The sequence below is a fragment of the Lipotes vexillifer genome, unplaced genomic scaffold (assembly GCF_000442215.2).
Source record: "Lipotes vexillifer unplaced genomic scaffold, Lipotes_vexillifer_v1.1 scaffold1775, whole genome shotgun sequence".
NCBI lineage: Eukaryota > Metazoa > Chordata > Mammalia > Artiodactyla > Lipotidae > Lipotes > Lipotes vexillifer.
In genome coordinates this window covers 198,909-219,034 of record NW_006780221.1, presented here as the reverse complement: position 1 = coordinate 219,034, position 20,126 = coordinate 198,909, and the positions used below count along the sequence as shown (strand labels likewise).

Sequence of the window (20,126 nt, the reverse complement as noted above, 5' to 3'; positions counted from 1 at the left end):
GGACTCTCAAGCACTGCGCCACCAGGGAAGCCCCAAAATTTTATATTTTGTCTTGAAAAACTTTTTTTTTTTTTTAGATAAAGAGTATATCATCCATGGAAACATGAGCTCTAACAAAAGTGAAGAATATTTTTCTTTTCCCATCTCCTTTCCATGCATTCCCTAATCCTTCCCCTTCACATTTATTAAACCTAGGGTACTGAAGAATAATCTTCTAATAAACTTCAAAGAAACCATGGCTTTAGTAAGGTAGATAGATAATGGAAAGGATGAATCAGTAGAAAGCAGAACAGAGCTGGCATGATTAATCTGAAATCTATAAGGCATTTCAGATCAAAAAGCAAGGGTGGTAGATAGGAACACTCAACACAATAAAAACTCCAGTCACTTAACATTCATTAGAGGGCACTGTTTTCCTTAATTTCATGTACACTGAAAAAGACAGGTCTTAGATGATAGCTTTGGTGATTAAACCATACCTTTAGTCCCAATCTGAAATATTTACTAACTCTAAAACTTAAGTACCGATCTTTAATAAAAATTGATAACCAAAGAATACTTGCAAGCTGGTAATTAAATGACAAAGTTACTTGAATAAAAATGTCTTAAGCAGTGATGCAAAACTATGATGATCATAAACCTATACCAAAGTCAAGATGGTATTACACTTTAACCTTGTTGTATAATGGTGAATGTCAAATAACTACCGATCCTTCTAGAGCCAGCTTAAGCACTATAAGCCTGTGATGTGCAAAGACATTTTACTTGCTGTCTCTTTAATTGTCTCATAGCACTTTATATATACTTCTACCATAGAACTAAAGTCATCCAAAACAGATCCTCACATACACAATCATCTCAATTTATGTCAAAGGTGACACTGCAATGGGGAAAGCTATCCTTTCAATAAGCAGTGCTGGGCTTCCCTGGTGGCGCAGTGGTTGAGAATCCGCCTGCCAATGCAGGAGACACGGGTTCGAGCCCTGGTCCGGGAAGATCCCACATGCCGCGGAGCAACGAAGCCCGTGCGCCACAACTACTGAGCCTGTGCTCTAGAGCCCACGAGCCACAACTACTGAAGCCTGCGTGCCACAACTACTGAGGCCCACGTGCCTAGAGCCTGTGCTCCACAACATGAGAGGCCACTGCAATGAGAAGGCTGCGCACCGCAACGAAGAGTGGCCCCCGCTCGCCGCAACTAGAGAAAAGCCTGCGCGCAGCAACGGACACCCAACGCAGCCAAAAATAAAAAAATAAATTTATTTAAAAAAAATATATATAGGGCTTCCCTGGTGGCGCAGAATTCCACTCCTGGGTATATATCCAAAGAAAACAAAAACACTGATTCAAAAAGATACATGCACCCCAATGTTCATAGAAGCATTATTTACTATAGCCAAGACACGGAAGCAAACCAAGTGTCCATCAACAGATGAATGGAAAGAATATATATATATATATAAAAATTTTTTAAATAAGCAGCGCTGGGTCAACTGCTACAGATTGGGAGAAGACATCTGCAAGACATGTACCTGACAAAGGTCCTTTATACAAAATGTATAAAAAATTCCTAACAAATCAATAAGAAAAAGGCAGAAAGTCCAAGAGTAAAGAGATTAACAGACTAGAACACTTAATTCAAAGAAGAGGATATCTAAATGGCCAATAAATATTAGAAAGGTGTTCAACTTAAGGCATCAGGAAATTGAAAAATAAAATCACAATGAGATAGCACTATACACTTACCAGAAAAGTTAAAAAAATTTTTTTTTAAAAAAAGAAGAAACAATATCAGAAAATCGAATGGAGAGGGGCTTCCCTGGTGGTGCAGTGGTTAAGAATCCACCTGCCAATGCAGCGGACACGGGTTCAATCCCTGGTCCGGGAAGATTTCACATGCCTAAGCCTGTGCACCGAGCCTGTGCTCTAGAGCCCTCGAGCCACAACTACTGAGCCCACGTGCCACAACTACTGAGACCCGCATGCCTAGAGACCGTGCTCAACGAGAAGCCACCGCAATGAGAAGCCTGTGCACTGAAACAAAGAGTAGCCCCCACTCGCCGCAACTACAGAAAGCCTGTGCACAGCAACAAAGACCCAACGTAGCCAAAAATGAATAAATAAATTTATTATTAAAAAAAACTGCATGGAGAGCAACTAGAACTCTCATATACTGGTGATGGGAGTGTAAAATGGTATAATCACTTCGGAAACTATTTTGAAAATACCTAGAAGAGCTGACTATATGCATACAATCTGATCCAACAATTCCACTCCTAGATATGCAACCAACAGAAATGCTTACATATGTTAACCAAAAAACATGAACAGGAATAGTGATAGAAGCAATATTTGATCATAGCCAAAACTAAAAACTCAAATGTAAACGTCCATCCACAGAAGACTGGATAAAATATGGAATACCACGCAACAAAAAAAAACAAATGAATTACATAACCACATGCAATAACCTAAATGAAAAACAAGCACAACACTGAACAAAAGAAGTCAATCACGAAAGGATACACATTGTGTACATACATAATACATACATAATAGGTAGGATATTTATTGTATACTATATATATAAACTTGTATAAATACACATTTTTATATATTTCAATAAAATGTATTTTAATAATTTGTATATTCATAATTATATAAAGTTTAAAAGTTTAAGAATAATCAGAAAAAGAATATCAAATGCATTTTTTAAATAAATAAGAATGTGTATGTAAATGAGAATAAAGAAGTCTTTCCTGATATTAAAACACTATAAACATAATATAATCAAAACAGTGGGAAACATATAGGTAAAACTAATCTTTGGCATTAGAAGGCAGGGATAATGGCTAAAGTTAAGGAAGTGAGGGTAGAAAGTGAACAAAGAAGTGGCAGGACAGGTTTTCTGGGATTTTTGGAATTTCATTTATCTGGGTACTTGTTACACAGGTATGTTAACTTTACAAAAATTCATGGAGCTATACAATTATGGCTTATGTACCTTTCTGTATATCTAGTATATAGTAATAAATACTTACATATCTAGTACATATTCTGTACATCTAGCATGTATCAGTAAAATTTACCAAAAAATAAAATATACCTTAAATTCTATTCCAATATAATATCTTTAAACCCTTAAGAAGGGAAAATGACAAAATCCAGAAAGCAACATAATAAACTTTAGCTATTCAACAATTAAATATAAAAATTAATATAAAATGTTTATACCCAGAAAATCAAACAACCACATCTGATGGTGCAGGTATAGTAGACTTAAAAACTTACTAAAGAAGCTCTCCGAGACCTTCGACTCATTGGTTGATCAAACGGTGGACTGTTTATCTGCAACTTTTCAAGATATCCATCAGGTATTCTGATATCTGCAGGCAGTGATAACCGCTTATTTAAATCCTTTAAAAAAGCAGGAAAAAAAGATATTTGTAGGTAACCACAAACAGAAAAGACAAGGGCATTTTACTTTTGGATTCATGGGCTCTAATATATTATTTCTTAGTGATCAATAACTATAAAGTATTACTGCAATTGTAAAGTTACCTACATTGATTATATATAATATACTGAATGCCAATGTATTTATTTACTGTAAGCAAAAGTATACAATATAGTTTAACAGAAATGGTATTCTACAACCCAGTTATCTCTGAGTCCCTTTACTGATAAATTCAACATGGAAATAATTTTGACATTATTATACCATAGTAAGAATAGGCAAAGTCTACCACAAAATGCAATTGGTTTAAATAACCAAGTGGATATTGTCTGATTTTGCATGCAACAGTGAGACAGTTGAAATATTTTATTATTGCTATGCCAATGGAAAGAAGTAAGTAAAAGGCATTTCTATTTCACTGTATTACGTGAACTGCGAGAAACATAAAAAGAGATCTTGCCTATATTATCACACCAAGAAACATAAATCCTTTAAAAATAAATTCCTACTGTTCAAAATAGTAACCAAACCATGAAACAAAATTGAGATGTATAGGAATTGTACACATATTTATTGAGAGAGATATGGCTTAAGTATAGATTTATATCATGTTCTCAAATGATAAGAGAAATAAAATGATGATAATCCTCCCATATTAGTTTTATATTTTACATAACCCTAAACAAAGCACAGTCATTATTCTTGGAACAAAACAAAATGTTTGTAATTTATCTAGAAGAATAAATAGAAAATATCGAGAAACATTCTCAAACAAGTATATATGTGGGGGTGCGTGGGTGTTAAGAAGGAAGTCTTTCCAGATACTAAATTATACAATTAAAAAAAACATAAGCAAGAGTATGTCTCTTCGGGGGAAAAAAATATATATAGCTCAATGGAAGAATGAGAAAATCCAGATATAGATCCTAATATTAAATAAAAATTTTAAACATATGATAAAGAAAATCACATATATGGTGAAGAAAAATAAGAAATATTATTTTTATTACTATTTTTAAAAATAAATTTATTTATTTATTTTTGGCTGTGTTGGGTCTGTTGCTGCGCGCAGTCTTTCTCTAGTTGCGGCAAGCGGGGGCTACTCTTCGTTGCATTGCGTGGGCTTCTCATTGCCGTGGCTTCTCTTGTTGTGGAGCACAGGCTCTAGGTGCACAGGCTTCAGTAGTTGTGGCACGCGGGCTTAGTAGTTGTGGCTCACAGGCTCTAGGGCATGGGCTCTAGAGTGCAGGCTCAACAGTTGTGGCACATGGGCTTAGTTGCTCCGCGGCATGTGGCTCCTCCCAGACCAGGGCTCGAACCCGTGTCCCCTGCACTGGCAGGCAGATTCTGAACCACTGTGCCACCAGCGAAGCCCTTTTATTACTACTGTGATATAATTTATACAGTGATATGAACAGATATTAAGTTGATTTCAGTACTTGAAAATGCTATTTTTACCATTTAGAAAATGATACTGTTTTCTGTAACTGATTCAGAAGCAATCTTTGATCAGTGAAAATATAATCAACCAATAGGATAAATACCCTAATCATCATTAACTCAATAGCACTCAAAAAATAACAATATTCTTATTTTAAAACATGTTCAATTTTTTGGAGAAAATTATTTTAATCTACAATATATATGGAAATAATAATATTCATAATCAACTTCTGTCCTCAAGGTTATACATAACATTGACAAAGAAAAGGAAATGAGCCCTTCATCCTTTTACATGGAGAAATAACTTATATGTGCTACAGAGATCAGTAGGTATAATAAACCATAAAGGAAGTGATATCCATATTTATAATATAAGGAAAAAAACAGCTGGCGCTTATTTTATGTATACCTTTTGAAATCTGAAATAAAATATTTATAAAATTTGTAGTATCTAGATGAATCTCAAAAATATAATTCAAATATTTCCTACAGGGCTTCCCTGGTGGCGCAGTGGTTGAGAGTCCGCCTGCCGATGCAGGGGACACGGGTTTGTGCCCTGGTCTGGGAAGATCCCACATGCCGCGGAGCGGCTGGGCCCGTGAGCCATGGCAGCTGAGCCTGCGCGTCCGGAGCCTGTGCTCCACAGCGGGAGAGACCACAACAGTGAGAGGCCCATGTACCCAAAAATATATACATATATATATATATATTTTTTTTCTACAAAGAAGACTTTCCTAATGTATCATCCTGGATTTCTGAAACTTTTGAAAATCCACATATCCCTTACAGAGACCCTACATAGTATTTTGCAGAATGTTTAAGTATAATTAATGTATACTTGCCTTGGTATAGTAGATAACTAGAAAAAAATAATATTCACAGACTAGTTTTTGCTAATGCAAAGAAACAACTTTCTTACAGGTGTCACTGCCCTAATCAACATTTTCAAATAGGCATTTATTCTGTTTGACATACATATATATATATATATGTATATATATATATACACACACATATATATGCATATTTATTTATACACACAAACACAGGCATATTTGTATTTTTCAAAGGGTACCTCCATTGAGATCCGTCTATGTATACGATTTCTAAGACAAACACCCGTAGGTGACTGGACTTCATCAGATGATGTCCCAGAAGCTTGGTCACTCTCACCATCTGATCCCATTTTTAGATTTTCATGAACAATATCTGTATCAGAAAATGAAACATTACTTATCTTAGAAAAGATGTATTAAATTCTACTATATCACTTAATTTATTATCACCACAGGTAAGATGTAGACAGCCAACACATAAAAATCATAGCATAAGAAGTCTTTTACATTCTGGGTACCATAGGTGTGCAGTTAATAAAACTGCACACTTAGAACAAATGTCCTAAAACAGTAGTATAAATCCTTTTATGCTCTCAGATTATGAAAAGTTATTTTAAAAAACTAACATTCAAGTTATTACCAAGAATTGAATATTAAAATTAGAGACCGAAAATAACACTTGAGGATTATTTTAGTCAATTCTCTTATTTTCCAGATCTGGAAACTGACACCTTGAAAGGTTAAATGACTTTCAAAGGTCACAGAGCTTAAAGGCAGACCTAAAATAGAAACCTGATCTTTTATTTAGTTTAGTATTCTTTCCATGAAATAATGGGCTACTGGGTCTAGAGCCAAATGAACTGGTTCTTTGAATATTCTTTTTAAAAACTGTTTTACAGCTGCTAATGCAGCTTCCCACCCCCCTGTGTTAAAAAACAACAATTTAAAAAGTATTCACTGAGTATCTACTTTGTATCATAACTACAAAACAAGTACCACAAAATCTACTGGGGGCTAAAACATATTACACTTACATTACAAGGTGGATTATGATATTTTTAAAATAGGGATAAAAGATAAATGGGGGGCTTCCCTGGTGGCACAGTGGTTGAGAGTCCGCCTGCCAATGCAGGGGACATGGGTTTGTGCCCCAGTGCGGCAAGATCCCATATGCCGCAGAGCGGCTGGGCCCGTGAGCCATGGCCACTGAGCCCGCGCGTCCGGAGCCTGTGCTCCGCAACGGGAGAGGCCACAACAGGGGGAGGACGCATACCGCAAAAAAAAAAAAAAAAAAAAAAAAAAAAAAAAAAAAAAAAAAAAAAAAAAAAAAAAAAAAAAAAAAGATAAATGGGAGTAGAGGGGAGGGAGATTAATTCCATTTGGGAATATTAAAAACAAACGTGTATACTTCTGTATCTGCTCATAAATCTGCATTGGTCAATCATCCTCTAATTCATCTAGAACAGCCCACCAGAAAAAATTGCTAGATCTCAAACACATCTCTTGCCACCAGTTCTCTCCACAGAATTATTCACTCCCCCAAAAGTATCATGTTGTTTCACACTGCAGTGCTTTAATAAGCTTTTTTTTTTCTTATCTGTAAGAGATGCCTTTCTTCATTTTATCAATTTGGTGAACCCATTCTTCAAAACTATGCACATATGTCATCAGCACTCATGAACTCTTTTCTACTCTCAGACACAGATGACTACTGTACCCACACCTAGCACACCTACTGCACTGAAGAGCATTTTTTGGTTCACGTTGTTTTATACCAAGTTATGAGATACTTGGGGGAAGAATTTGGCTTATTCACTTTTCTATTCCTAGAACCGAACAAAGTTCATGATACTTAGTAGGTGGCTCAACAAATATTCTACTGAATTAAATATTAACTAAAAAGAATCAAAGAATGGACTAAACAAACTGGACCTTTTCTTTCAAATGAAATGTTATATGAAATATCAACATGTAAAATAAATAAAAATAGTATTTCATAATTATAAATTTGAGCTTTTAGTTAACATTTACTTATACAAATATAAGAACTGTTTAACAAAAAAATTGAACTCCAGGGTCTCATCAAATCAGTCTTAGAATTCATACATTTCTGTATTTTGTCTTGGTAACACATTATTGAGAAAATTCTTTTTCACACTGATAAGCAGCTGCAAATAGTAATAATGGTTTTTAATAAACCAATATGTAATTTAAGAATATACTTCAATCGGGCTTCCCTGGTGGCACAGTGGTTGAGAGTCCGCCTGCTGATTCTCGGGCCCTGGTCCGGGAAGATCCCACATGCCGCAGAGCGGCTGGGCCCGTGAGCCATGGCTGCTAAGCCTGCGCATCCGGAGCCTGTGCTCCGCGATGGGAGAGGCCACAACAGTGAGAGGCCCACGTACCGCAAAAAAAAAATATATATATATATATACTTCAATGACACAGAGATTTCTGGAGAAATTTTATCCCATCTGAACAAAATATTAACATGGCAGTGAAAGTCAATTTATTTATTGGGTGACTAATTCCTAATCCAATGGTATTTAATACATCCGAGGCCAAGCATTCTTTACTGCCACATTTTTAAAATGTTAAAGATAATTTAACCATGCCTTCCACTTCCAGCAAAATTTTAAAATCTTCCTTCCTCAAGGAAATGTTGAATAAAAATATAGTTTAAAATGTATAGCTAAGTTTGCATGAATATATGTTTAATACCCAGAAGCAAAGACAAAGAGAGAACTTAAAGTCCAAAGTTGTTATGCAAAAATTGATTCTGTCACTTTCTCGGGATGGGCTTCTTATTTTGATAAGAATGTGCTTGGATCTAGCAGCCACACTGAGATAAAAGATGAAGCCTTGGGTGTCCCACCTGCAAATGAGAGCTCCTTTAGAAAGGCACGAGACTCTCAAAGAGCTACATCTTCAGTAAAAGGCAGACTTAAAAAAGAAATCTGCTCTTCTGCATGAGGACTACAAAAGAGCATATTAATCTCAGACTAGCACAGATCAAAAATCTTGAGTAGCATCTGACTCAACCAAGAAACAGCTCATGTCATTACTGAGCCAAGTACAGTTCCGACATGGATAGCAGTTTGTATTTTCATTTCCGTCAACAAGACAAAAGTGAAATGATGGAGGCTTACGTCAAGACTTCACTCATTTGTCACTGGTATGAGCAACTTCTCTTCTGAATCAGGTAATAGTTTCTGAGTAACTGAAGAATATTTACTTCTCAAATGGCTCAATTTTTGTGTAATTCACAATGTAACAGCTACAGACAGACAACACACTTTTAAATTTAATCTGCATTACTAACATTTTCAACATCACTTTCTTAAGTTTAGACCAAGGATCAGCATATGTGACCTGTTTTTGTATGGCCCTGAGCTAAAAATGGTTTTGGCATCTTTAAAGAATTATTTTAAAAAGAAGATTATGCAACAAGACCATATATGGCCCACAAAACCTCAAAAATTTTTACTGCCTGGCCCTTTACAGAAAAAATTTGCCAACCCCTAGTCTAGACAATCAAGAGAACAATAAATTAAGCCCTGATTTGAAGTGTTTTCCAACTTCTGTGGGGTAAATACTCCGTTCATGGCCAACCTCAAGCTACCCACATGGCATCACTGAACATGCAGTTGGGAAATGGGCACACCATGACACAGTATTTTGACTATCCAGATGTAATAGAAATAAATAACCCCCAAAGCATAGACAACAGTAAAGTGTAGTAAAATAATTAGGAAATAATGACTTTTGAGTATTCATTACCTTTGTTTTTAATTTAGTTTACTTAATTGTACGTGTATATAATTTAAATTTTAATAATGGCTATGTTTAACAATCAGCTTGCAAAATTTCTGAAAATTTTAACCATCATCTCTCACGAACCAGTGTAAGCCACAGACAAAACCCCCCTGTAGATAATAAGCTCATCCTCCTAAAGTTAACAAAACACATGAGAAAATAATCTACTATGGCTAGAGTAAGCAGATAAAGAAGCAGAATAAAACCCTCAGGAACTTCAGTAAATATAATTATGTCACAAGACTATAAAATAATTATACTTAAAATTATTTAAAAAACAAAACATGATAAATAAACAAGAAACCATCAAAAAAGACCAGAGAAATAAACAGAAACTTGCAGATATATATTTTTCCTAGATATTTAAAATGACAGTGATGTAAGAGTAACAACTCAGGTAATCATCATATATACTAATTATTACACTAAGCTATCAAATGGTGATAATCTGGAGTTACTAAGTATGACCCTAAATTAAGCACCATCTCAAACTGCTATTCATCTTGAAATCCTGCATCCACCTCTTAAGGGCTTTGCTTTCTTCCTGGTGGACAGATTTTCAAATATTATTCCTCTGTAGTGTCAGCACTACTGCCTCTCTAGACCCTTCCATCTTTCTGCTCTCCCTCTTATCCTCAACTTGATTTTTACCTTACAAAAAAAACTAGATAATAAAGGCTGGCTGACTGGCATACAAGTAAAACCTAGCTATGGACATAAGCTACAGTCAGAAAATTTTTTAAAAAACAAATTACCTAATCTGCTTCCATTTCTGGGCATTGCCATGAAGGAGCCAAGGCTTCCTCCAATAACGCTATGTGGTCTCCGCAATGGAGGCTTCTTGAAGGACCCTGTGTACTGGTGGAGGAAGGAATGCATACTGTGAGAGGTTGGAGGTCTGCCATTCTTCACGATAGGCTCTGGGGTTCAGAGAATCCAAAAATCATTCCATCCAGGATCACATGAGAAGGATTGAGAAAGCAAGAGAGAAAACAAAAGATTATGATAGAGATCGTTACATTTAACCTCATTTCTTTGGCTATATATATAAAGTACTAGAATTAAAATAATTTCTATGAAAAAATACAGAAAATTCTTCACTATTTGGAATTGATCTAGTAACTTAATTACCGATTTTTAATATAGTCAAAATTGGTTAGCAATCACAAAATTACTAATATAGCCCAAAGATTTTTGATCTGTTTAATACATCTCAAGACTGTTTCCATAATTCTACGTTTACTGACTGCCTCATATAGGCTTTATGATTAGGCATGCTGTAGAATATAAAAGACATGATCCTGGCCTGAAGAAACTTATATCCCTACTTGCTAGACATTCAAAAAAGTATGTCAAGTTAGTAAATAAAACAGAAGTACTTAAGTACAGATCAATATAGAAGTTCTGAAATTTATTACCCCAAATTTGGAATTTTTTTATAAAGAGTTTTTAAAAAAAATCATAGGCCTATAACCATGCAGAAACATTACAAAAATACTTAAAAATTATTTAATTCTAAATGGGGGAGATCCTATTTTATAATGTTTATAGGGAATCTCATGACGCCTTTCCACCTCCAAAGAGCTTTGGTAACTGTTAAGGACATGAAGTCTTCTGTGACTCAGTCTTTTGTATTAGAATTACGTTTTTACTGGTAGTAGTCAGGAATTTTAAAAGGAAGTGGGCTTCTCTGAGTATCTTTTCCTCTAACATGCAGCTGGCTCTACTTTTGTAGCTGATAATCAGGAGTAAGGATTATTTCCTGATGAGGAGATTCCTCTACATGTAAAGGTTTATCAGACACAGAGAACAACTGGCAGGACCGGGTGGTTCAGATCCACAGAACAAGAAAGACCATGGCAGGGGCTTATGAAAAATGAGCCGAGAAGGCCACTGGGCTTGCGCCTCGACTAATAATGGCTGCCTAAAAGGAGCAGAGAGAAGGAGGATGGGGCAAAAGAGCCCTCAAGGATCACACAAGGTGTAGGTCATCTACTCTGGGTAGAACACCAGACTGGAGGTAGGGGAAATGCATAACTAGTAAAGCAGAACATCAGTCCATGTCCCATGCCTGTACATTCCTTGGCAATAGCTAGCTGATCAAAGATTTGGGGGTCTTAACCTAGCAAAACAATGATTTAACAATGAATGGGGAGAGGGTATCTGTCATGAACATACAAATTAGTTACAAACACTCGGGGATACAGGCTAGAACTATAAGAAACATCTTCTCTTTCTAGGTTATAATATTCCATATCTGGAATTATAATATATAAATATTCTGCCTAGAGACATTTGTTTTAGTTGCTCTCTGAAGTTATCCTGGGAAACATAGCTTTATAGTACTGGGGAATATTGCAAAAAAACAAAACAAAACAAAAAACAGAGATCATAAATACATTCAATTATTCAGGGGATATTTATTGTGTGCTTACCATTTGACAAGCACTCTTCCAGGCCCTGGGCATGAAGAGGTAAACAAAACAAACAAGGTACTACTCTTTGAAACTATAAAATCTATTGAAGGGGAAAAAAGATAAGAAACTAATAAATAACAAAAATATCAGATAATGACAGGTAATATGCGAAAGATTAAAATAGATGTAGTAGAAAATAAATGAGTGGTTATTTTACACTGGAATATTGAAAAAAGTTCTCTCTGTAGAGGTATTTTCAAAAGAAGTATAAATGCAAGAAAGAGCCAGTCATAGGAAGATGGGTGACTGGTGGGTTAGAAGATATTCCAAACAAAGGGAAAAGCTACTGCAGAAGTCAGCATGTGGCAAAGAGTTTGACTTATTAGAGCAATGGTCCTCAAACTTTAGCATGTTTCAGCATCACCTTCAAAGACTTGTTAAAACACAAGATTTCTGGGTCCCACCCCCAGACCTCCTGATTCAATTCAGTAAGTCAGGCATGGAATCCAAAAATTTGCATCTCTAACAAATTCCCAGGTGATGCTGATGTTACTCCTCCAGGGGTTACACTTTGAGAACCACTGCATCAGAGAAACAGAAAGAAAGCAAGTGTAGCTATAGTAATAATTGTGGGGGGAACAGTGTTATTAAGTAAGATCAGAGAGAGAAGCAGATTTATATGTCACCACAGAAGTCTAAATTTCACTCTGAGATTGGAGGCAGTTATGGTAGCTCTGAAGTAGGAGGTAATATGATCTGACTCATGTTTTGAAAATATCACTCTGAGGGGTCAGGGATAGTGGGAGGTAAGGAGGCAGGGATGACTTATAAAGGGGTAGCATGCGAGGGGTCTCTTTGTGGCCACTGAGTAGCTCTTTATCCTGAGTGCACTGGTGGTTACATGAATCCACACATGTGATAAAAGGACATAGAATTATATTCACGCTTTATTCCAATGTTAATTTCCTGCGTTTGACAATGTTCTATAGTCACAGAAGGTGTAACCAAAAGGGTGGGGGTACTGAGAGAAGGTACAAGCAACCTCTCTGTACTATCTCTGCAACTTCCTCTGAATCTATTAATTATCAAAAATTTAAAAAATTTTTAAACATCACTCTGGTTGCTGCTGGAGAACAGATGACAGGAAAACAACAGAAGGGAAACAGGAGGAGGAGACTATTGTATAGTACTCGAAGCAACAAATAATGGTGGCCTGGACTAGGATGAAGAGAAGCAGGCAGATTTAGGATACACTACACAAAGGCAGAACCAGAAGGCCAGCAGACATGGCTGCAAAATTACTTTCATACATACTCTCCGCACCCCACCACAGCTTTTAGTGATAACCTACATTAAAAATATTTATCCAAAGAAAAATCTTAAATCTCCAATAGAGTGACTGTTAAAAATATATGAAATACAATATGTGAAAGGACAATTAGAACCATGTGTCAAGTATGCAAATGACTATCATTAACAGTGAGTTTTAAAAAGTTATTTATGTAGTAAATATATAGGAAACTACAATGGTAGAGGAGGGAAGAAAGGGTAAAAGAAAATAATCAAGGATAATTCCTGGATTTCTAGCTTTAAATGGTTTAGGTTAAGTGAGGGAAGTTGGAGTAGAAGCTGATTTGGGGGGGAAGGATATCAAGATTTGTGGTTTAGTCATATGTATTAAATTTAAGGTTCTTATTAGACATCTATGTGGAGAAGCCAAGTAAGCATTTCGATATGAATCTAAAGATCCAGAAAAAAATCCTGACTAGAGAGAGAAATTTCGGTGTAGTCAGCATTACAGAGTAGCTGAAGTCATAGGACTAGATGAGGTCAAATATTCACACATTTCAAGATTATAACAGCAATTAACTGGACAGTAAGATAATAATACTCTGTATTTTAAAAAGAAGTGGAAACCTTTAAGGCATTATGCTAAATGAAATAAGTCAGACACAAGAGGACAAATAGACAAAGGAGAATAGTGGTTACCAGGTCCTGAGGGGAGAGAAGAATGGGGAATTATTGTTTTTTTATAATTTTTATATTATAGTTGATTTACAATGTTGTGTTAGTTTTAGGTGTACAGCACAGTGATTCAATTACACATATACATGTATCCATTGTTTTTCAGATTCTTTTCCCATATAGGTTATTACAGACTACTGTTCTGTTTTTTTTTTAATTAATTAATTAATTTTTGGCTGCATTGGGTCTTCGTTGCTGTGCCCAGGCTTTCTCTAGTTGTGGCGAGTGGGGGCTACTCTTGGTTGCAGTGCAAGGGCTTCTCATGGAGGTGGCTTCTCTTGTTGCGGAGCACAGGCTCTGGGTGTGCAGGCTTCAGTAGTTGTGGCTCACGGGCTCTAGAGAGCAGGCTCAGTAGTTGTGGCACGCTGGCTCAGTAGTTGTGGCACACGGGCTTAGCTGCTCTGCGGCATGTGGGATCTTCCCAGACGAGAGCTCGAGCCTGTGTCCCCTGCATTGGCAGGTGGATTCTCAACCACTGCGCCACCAGGGAAGTCTGGAATTACTGTTTAATGCATACAGTGTTTCAGTCTGGGCTGATGAAAAAGTTCTAGATATGGTTAGTGGCGGTGGCTGCACAACAATGTGAATGTATGTAATAACACTAAAACTGTATGCTTCAAAATGGTTAAAATAGTAAATTACAGGTTATATATATTTTACCACAATATATTTTAAAAAGTAATGGAAATCTATATGAAAACCTGCACTAGATCTTTCCTATTCTATAATTAGTTCCAAGTAAGGATTTCAATGATTTTTTAATATCATAACATTAGACTCCACTAAGAAATTTATTTGACATCTTATTTATTTGGATATTCTGATTATGTGTACTACTGTGATCAGGAGAACAAATTTCTTAGCCAACACCTCATAGCCTTAACTCACTCCCTGGTTCCTAATCCTGCTCTTGTAAGCTCTCTTATTAACCCGATCCTATTCCAGACCTTACATACATCCAATGAAGTCTGTGCTTTCAGCCTCATCCTCTCACAGACCTTGGGCTATCTGGAGGAGTTAGCACTACTTAGAACACCCTATGTCATCCACTATTGTCAAAAACTGTCACTGCTACCATGTAGTGTAGCAGTCCCCAACCTTCTTGGCACCAGGGACCGGTTCCGTGGAAGACAACTTTTCCACAGGTAGGGTGGGGTGGGGTGGGGGTGGGGGATGGTTCAGGCGGTAACGCAAGCCATGGGAAGCGGCAGATGAAGCTTTGCTCACTTGCCCGCCGCTCACCTCAGGGGTTGGGGACCCCGATGTATCAGATTACCAGGAGAAAGGGAGAAACCTGGAAATAAGACAAGGTCTCACAATATCCATAAAACTAGTTTTGTTAATTCTGAACAACACGATAAACTGTCCCAGTGCACAGAATGAGGAGTAAGGACAAGAAATTGAATATCTGGAAAACTGGACCATTTCATTCTATGCCTTTTGGGTTTTTTTTTTTTGTTGTTCTTGTTATTGCTACATTTGTAAGCCTCAAATAGTTTACGCACAATAAAACACTACTTTTGCCTTTCTATAAATATAAGTGTGATCTATTCTCTTCATAATTAAATTGTCACCTGTCCTCATCAAATCAATAATTTCAATACACTTCTCATTACAGAGTAAGGCTAACTACTTAAAGACAACATCATGAAATATAACTTTCTGTATGTCTAAAATCATAATAAGACTTTTAGCAAGCAAATCAAGAATCTATGAGAAAAAGGTATTTTTCAGATAAACTGTTTTTACTGAGATGAAATTCACTAACATAAAATTAATCATTTTATTTGGTAGATGTACAATGCTGTACAACCATCACTTCTATTTAGTTCCAAAATATTTTCATCACTACCAAAGGAGACCCTGTATCTACTACACAGTCACTCCGCATTCCCCCCTCTCCTGAGTCCCTGGCAACCACTCAGCTGCTTTTTGTCTCTGGATTTACCTATTCTGGATAGTCCATAAAAACGGAATCATAGAATATGTGACCTTTGGGGTCTGGCTTCTTTCAGTTTTCAAGACTCATCCATATTGTAGCATGTATCAGTACTTCATTCCATTTTATGGTTGAATAATATTCCATTCCCGGAATATGTCACATTTTGTTTATACATTCATCTGTTGATGGACATTTGAGTTGTTTCCACCTTTTGGCTACTGTAAATACTGCTGCTATAAATATAAACATTCATGTGCAAGATTCTGTTTGAATACTTGTTTCAATTATTTGGATATATTCCTAGGAATGGAACTACTGGGTTATATGGTAATTCTATTTTTAACTTCTGAGGAACTGAGATGAATTAATGTTTGACAGGTTTTTTTTAATGAAATATTCAGTGCCTTCTCAGTTACTAAAAAAAAAAATCTGATGTGCTCAGAATTCTCTTTCCTTGAAAGTACTTTAAAAAAAAGTTTTTCTTATACTTCAGTTTGTAAATTTTAGTGCAAAAATTTCATTTTATAATTAGGAAAAGCTGTATTAAGGCCAGTATGCTTAAATCAACCAAGTTTGCAAACTTTCAACCTAATTTTAACACACTAAATATAAATTCAAGATTCCTCTATAAATTCAAGATTCGTCTTTCCCTGGGTTCAATCCACCGATCAATCTGTAAACACACTAGCTTATCTAGAAAGGTACTCTAATGCGAACTATATTATACATTTATAACTGAGTTAAAGCCTTCACAGTATGACTCATAATTATCAAAATAGAGATAAGAGCTCAAATTCTCTTTGGATGGAGGTAGAACATTTATGAGTGACAGTGTATGTACATTTTGATACACCAACTGTATCATATGCATTATAATTTTTCCAAGATTTTTATAGTATTAGCCCCATTTGTGTGTACTTTCTCATTTGATTTGTCCTAGAATATGCATGAGACACCTGCCTATATATAATGCAAGAGTAAGAGGATTCTGCTCATACAAGTGACTGAACAAAACACAGGAGATGAAAAATTGGTTTAGTTTATTTAAGAAAGTTATAAACTATATTCTTCCTCCTCAAGCCAGCACTACCACTACATAGTTGTTAGACAAATATCACTTGCTTTACAAACTGGTTATAGTGTATGTGAGAAGATCTTTTAAAAAGTATAGTCTACCTCTTCTCATTCATTAAACCATATTCAGACACAGAGTGTGTGTGTTACCGATCTCAGGAGCTTTTTACCTTTAAGATAAACTCCATAAAGAAAGAAAATGTTGGAATCAGCTATCAGGTACTGAAAGATAACCAAAGAGGTAAAGAATCTTTGTGAAAGCTGTTCCATGTGCTGTTGTTATACATAGGAAATAAGTAATAGCAGACATAACTCAGAGATAGCCTATGCTACCAGCAATCCCTGCAACCCAAGAAGAATCAGTCTATTATGACATTTTCAAGTATTATTTCAAGTAATTCGAAAAACTTAAAGAGGAAACTCAGTAGAGTTTCTATTTTCTCTTCTTTACTAATTGTTAATGTTACTATTAGAATAAAAGTAAATTTTAAACTATGTTCTACTTGAAAACAATTTTCAATGTTTCACCATTCATTATAAATTAAGCATGTTTTAAGACAATTAATACTAAAATACTGCAGGAAATATGCTATGAATCTAAAATATTAATTAGCTCTCCAAAAAGTATGTACATTTTCTGACTCACACTTTTTTTTTCTAAGAGGTTTGTCAAATTCCCATCCAGAATGTGTTCCCAGAAAGCATCTATCAAGATGTATTCTGTGCTTACTTTACTCCTGAATATCATTGGCAAATAGCTCACAAGACTCGTGAACATAAGAATGAATATACAGGGTTTAATTAATAACAAGAAATCAAAGGGGATCTGAGAGAGAATTAAGGATTTTTCTCCTGGCAAAAGGAATAAAAGTAAAACATTATAATATCAGCTTTGAGATTTGATCCAAATGTAAAATATTTCTCTCCTAAATTATATCCAAATTATTATTTTAAATTTTCTACCAAACTCATCTATGTTTCCCCTCCTATATTATGAGCCAGATAACCTTGAGTAAAATAATGACCCTTCTGAGGAAGAGATAAACTGAAGGTTGGGTAGGATAAATTACTTACCCAGAGTCATGTAACTAATAAGTGTGTAAGTATATCCCAAATTGCAATCCGTGACTTTTTTTTAAATAAATTTATTTAGTTATTTTATTTTTGGCTGCGTTGGTTCTTTGTTGATGCACACGGGCTTTCTCTAGTTGCGGTGAGCAGGGTCTGCTCTTCATTGCGGTACGCGGGCTTCTCATTACGGTGGCTTCTCTTGCTGTGGAACATGGGCTCTAGGTGCGTGGGATTCAATAGTTGTGGCACACGGGCTCAGTAGTTGTGGCTCACAGGCTCTAGAGCGCAGTGTCAGTAGTTGTGGCACATGGGCATAGTTGCTCCACAGCATGTGGGATCTTCCCAGACCAGGGTTCGAACCCATGTCCCCTGCATTGGCAGGCGGATTCTTAACCACTGCGCCACCAGGGAAGTCCCAATCCATGACTTTTAAAGTCCAGAGCACTTTCCATTATACCTTTCCCTCTCTCACAAGGACAGTTACATTTCATCCAGAGGGGGTGAGGGTATTCATGTTTTCACCAACTGCCACAAACCTCTAAACAGAAGAACTTCAGGCAGAGGCAAGGAAGAGAATCTGCACATTATGACACACTGGCAGCCATTCCTGTAAGCTCCTTCCTGGTTATTACTATGACATCTCTAGGGCTATTTCAGTTTTGAATATGTAGGCTTGTTCTACAGATTTCATCAGGATTTTGCATTTTAATCCATTCAATTTAACAAACTTTTTATTTTATATCAGTATCTGTGTACTAACTATTTTACACTGTAAAAAGAACTGTCAAACTTGTGAAACATTATAAGCCTATCTACTACAAGTGCTTTCAATATTATGGATAGATTCTTTGGTCAATATAAAGTAAAAAAATGGTATGATTCACTCATATGATAAACCTTGTCATCTATGTGGATAGTCAATATATGCATATATAATGTTATAAAACTATGATGAAATTTAGAACAGGAATTTCACAAACTTTTTTTTTTTTTTTTGGCCACGCTGCATGGCTTGTGGGACCTTAATTCCCTGACCAGTGATCGAACCCAGGCCCTCGGCAGTGAAAGCACAGAGTCTTAACCACTGGACCACCAGGGAATTCCCAGGAATTTCACAAACTTACTATGCACTTTTAAGCTGTATAAACTTCGGTTATAAGAATAACAAAAATATTTAAATGTTAATTTTAAAATAGCTACTTAACTAGGATAATACAAAGTATTCTTATTTAAGAACTAATGAAAAATGGAAAGATAAACAGGATAGAGAATTCATCAGGGTTAGAGACCAGCTATAGTAACACTGTTGGAGTAAGAATGGAATATTCCAGTAAGCAAGCAAAAGTTATTGAACTAGGGAAGGAGGCAGAGAAATAAACAGAAGGAACCTACTAAGGACTAATCAGGAAAGTAAATTTGCATTCGATTTATCATGTAATTCAATTGTCTCCTCCCCTTCCCTACCCGCTAAATATTTACCATTATCTTTGCTGCTGTTTTCTTCAATAGTCATTTGTTCAGCCAATTCAGACAACGATTCATCAATAGTCTGGCTTCCTCGAAGCGTGAGGGATAGCCTTCTCTTAAATTTTTTCATCCTATCAACTGAATGTGACTTGAAAAATCCTGAAAGAAGAGAACAGAATGAACATAAGATTAAAGCTATGAATATCTTACAGCTCCAGAAAAATGCTGTTCTCGGTTTACTGGCAATCTTCAAAATAAGAATAAAATGAGGAATTCTCACGTCCAACAAACATCACAAAATCCAACCCTTCCTTAAAAAGATCCACTCACTTGAATTAATGCCATATTCATATCGCATCATCAGAAGAGCAAGAATTCTACAAAACTAAAGACTGAGATTTTAAGCATCACAACTAAACTTAGAAGGATTACAAATCTTCCTAAAATGAGCTTTGTAAAAACCAATTTAGTGAAAATATATCATTATTTTGATGTGTAGGTTCCATTATTATAAATATAATCATCATAATTGGAACCAGTCAGTGATATCTTTTTTTTTTTTTTTTTTTTTTTTTCTC

At 35.8% G+C, this 20,126-nt stretch overlaps 1 protein-coding gene across 2 annotated transcripts in view; it reads right to left on the bottom strand.

The window, feature by feature from the left end:
* The window catches only part of CDK17 (cyclin dependent kinase 17), a 98,619-nt gene that overhangs the window by 27,631 nt on the left and 50,862 nt on the right, over nucleotides 1–20,126 (bottom strand). The window contains exons 2-5 of one of the 2 annotated variants that reach the window (XM_007453342.1): nucleotides 19,561–19,707; nucleotides 10,308–10,472; nucleotides 5,976–6,109; nucleotides 3,292–3,417 (exon numbers count right to left, since the gene is read on the bottom strand). In XM_007453342.1, coding sequence (XP_007453404.1) covers nucleotides 3,292–3,417; nucleotides 5,976–6,109; nucleotides 10,308–10,472; nucleotides 19,561–19,678 — 543 coding nt within the window. In that variant the 5' untranslated portion in view covers nucleotides 19,679–19,707. Of the gene's footprint in view, nucleotides 1–3,291; nucleotides 3,418–5,975; nucleotides 6,110–10,307; nucleotides 10,473–19,560; nucleotides 19,710–20,126 lie in introns of those variants that run through there. The other variant, XM_007453341.1, reaches the window with a different exon arrangement.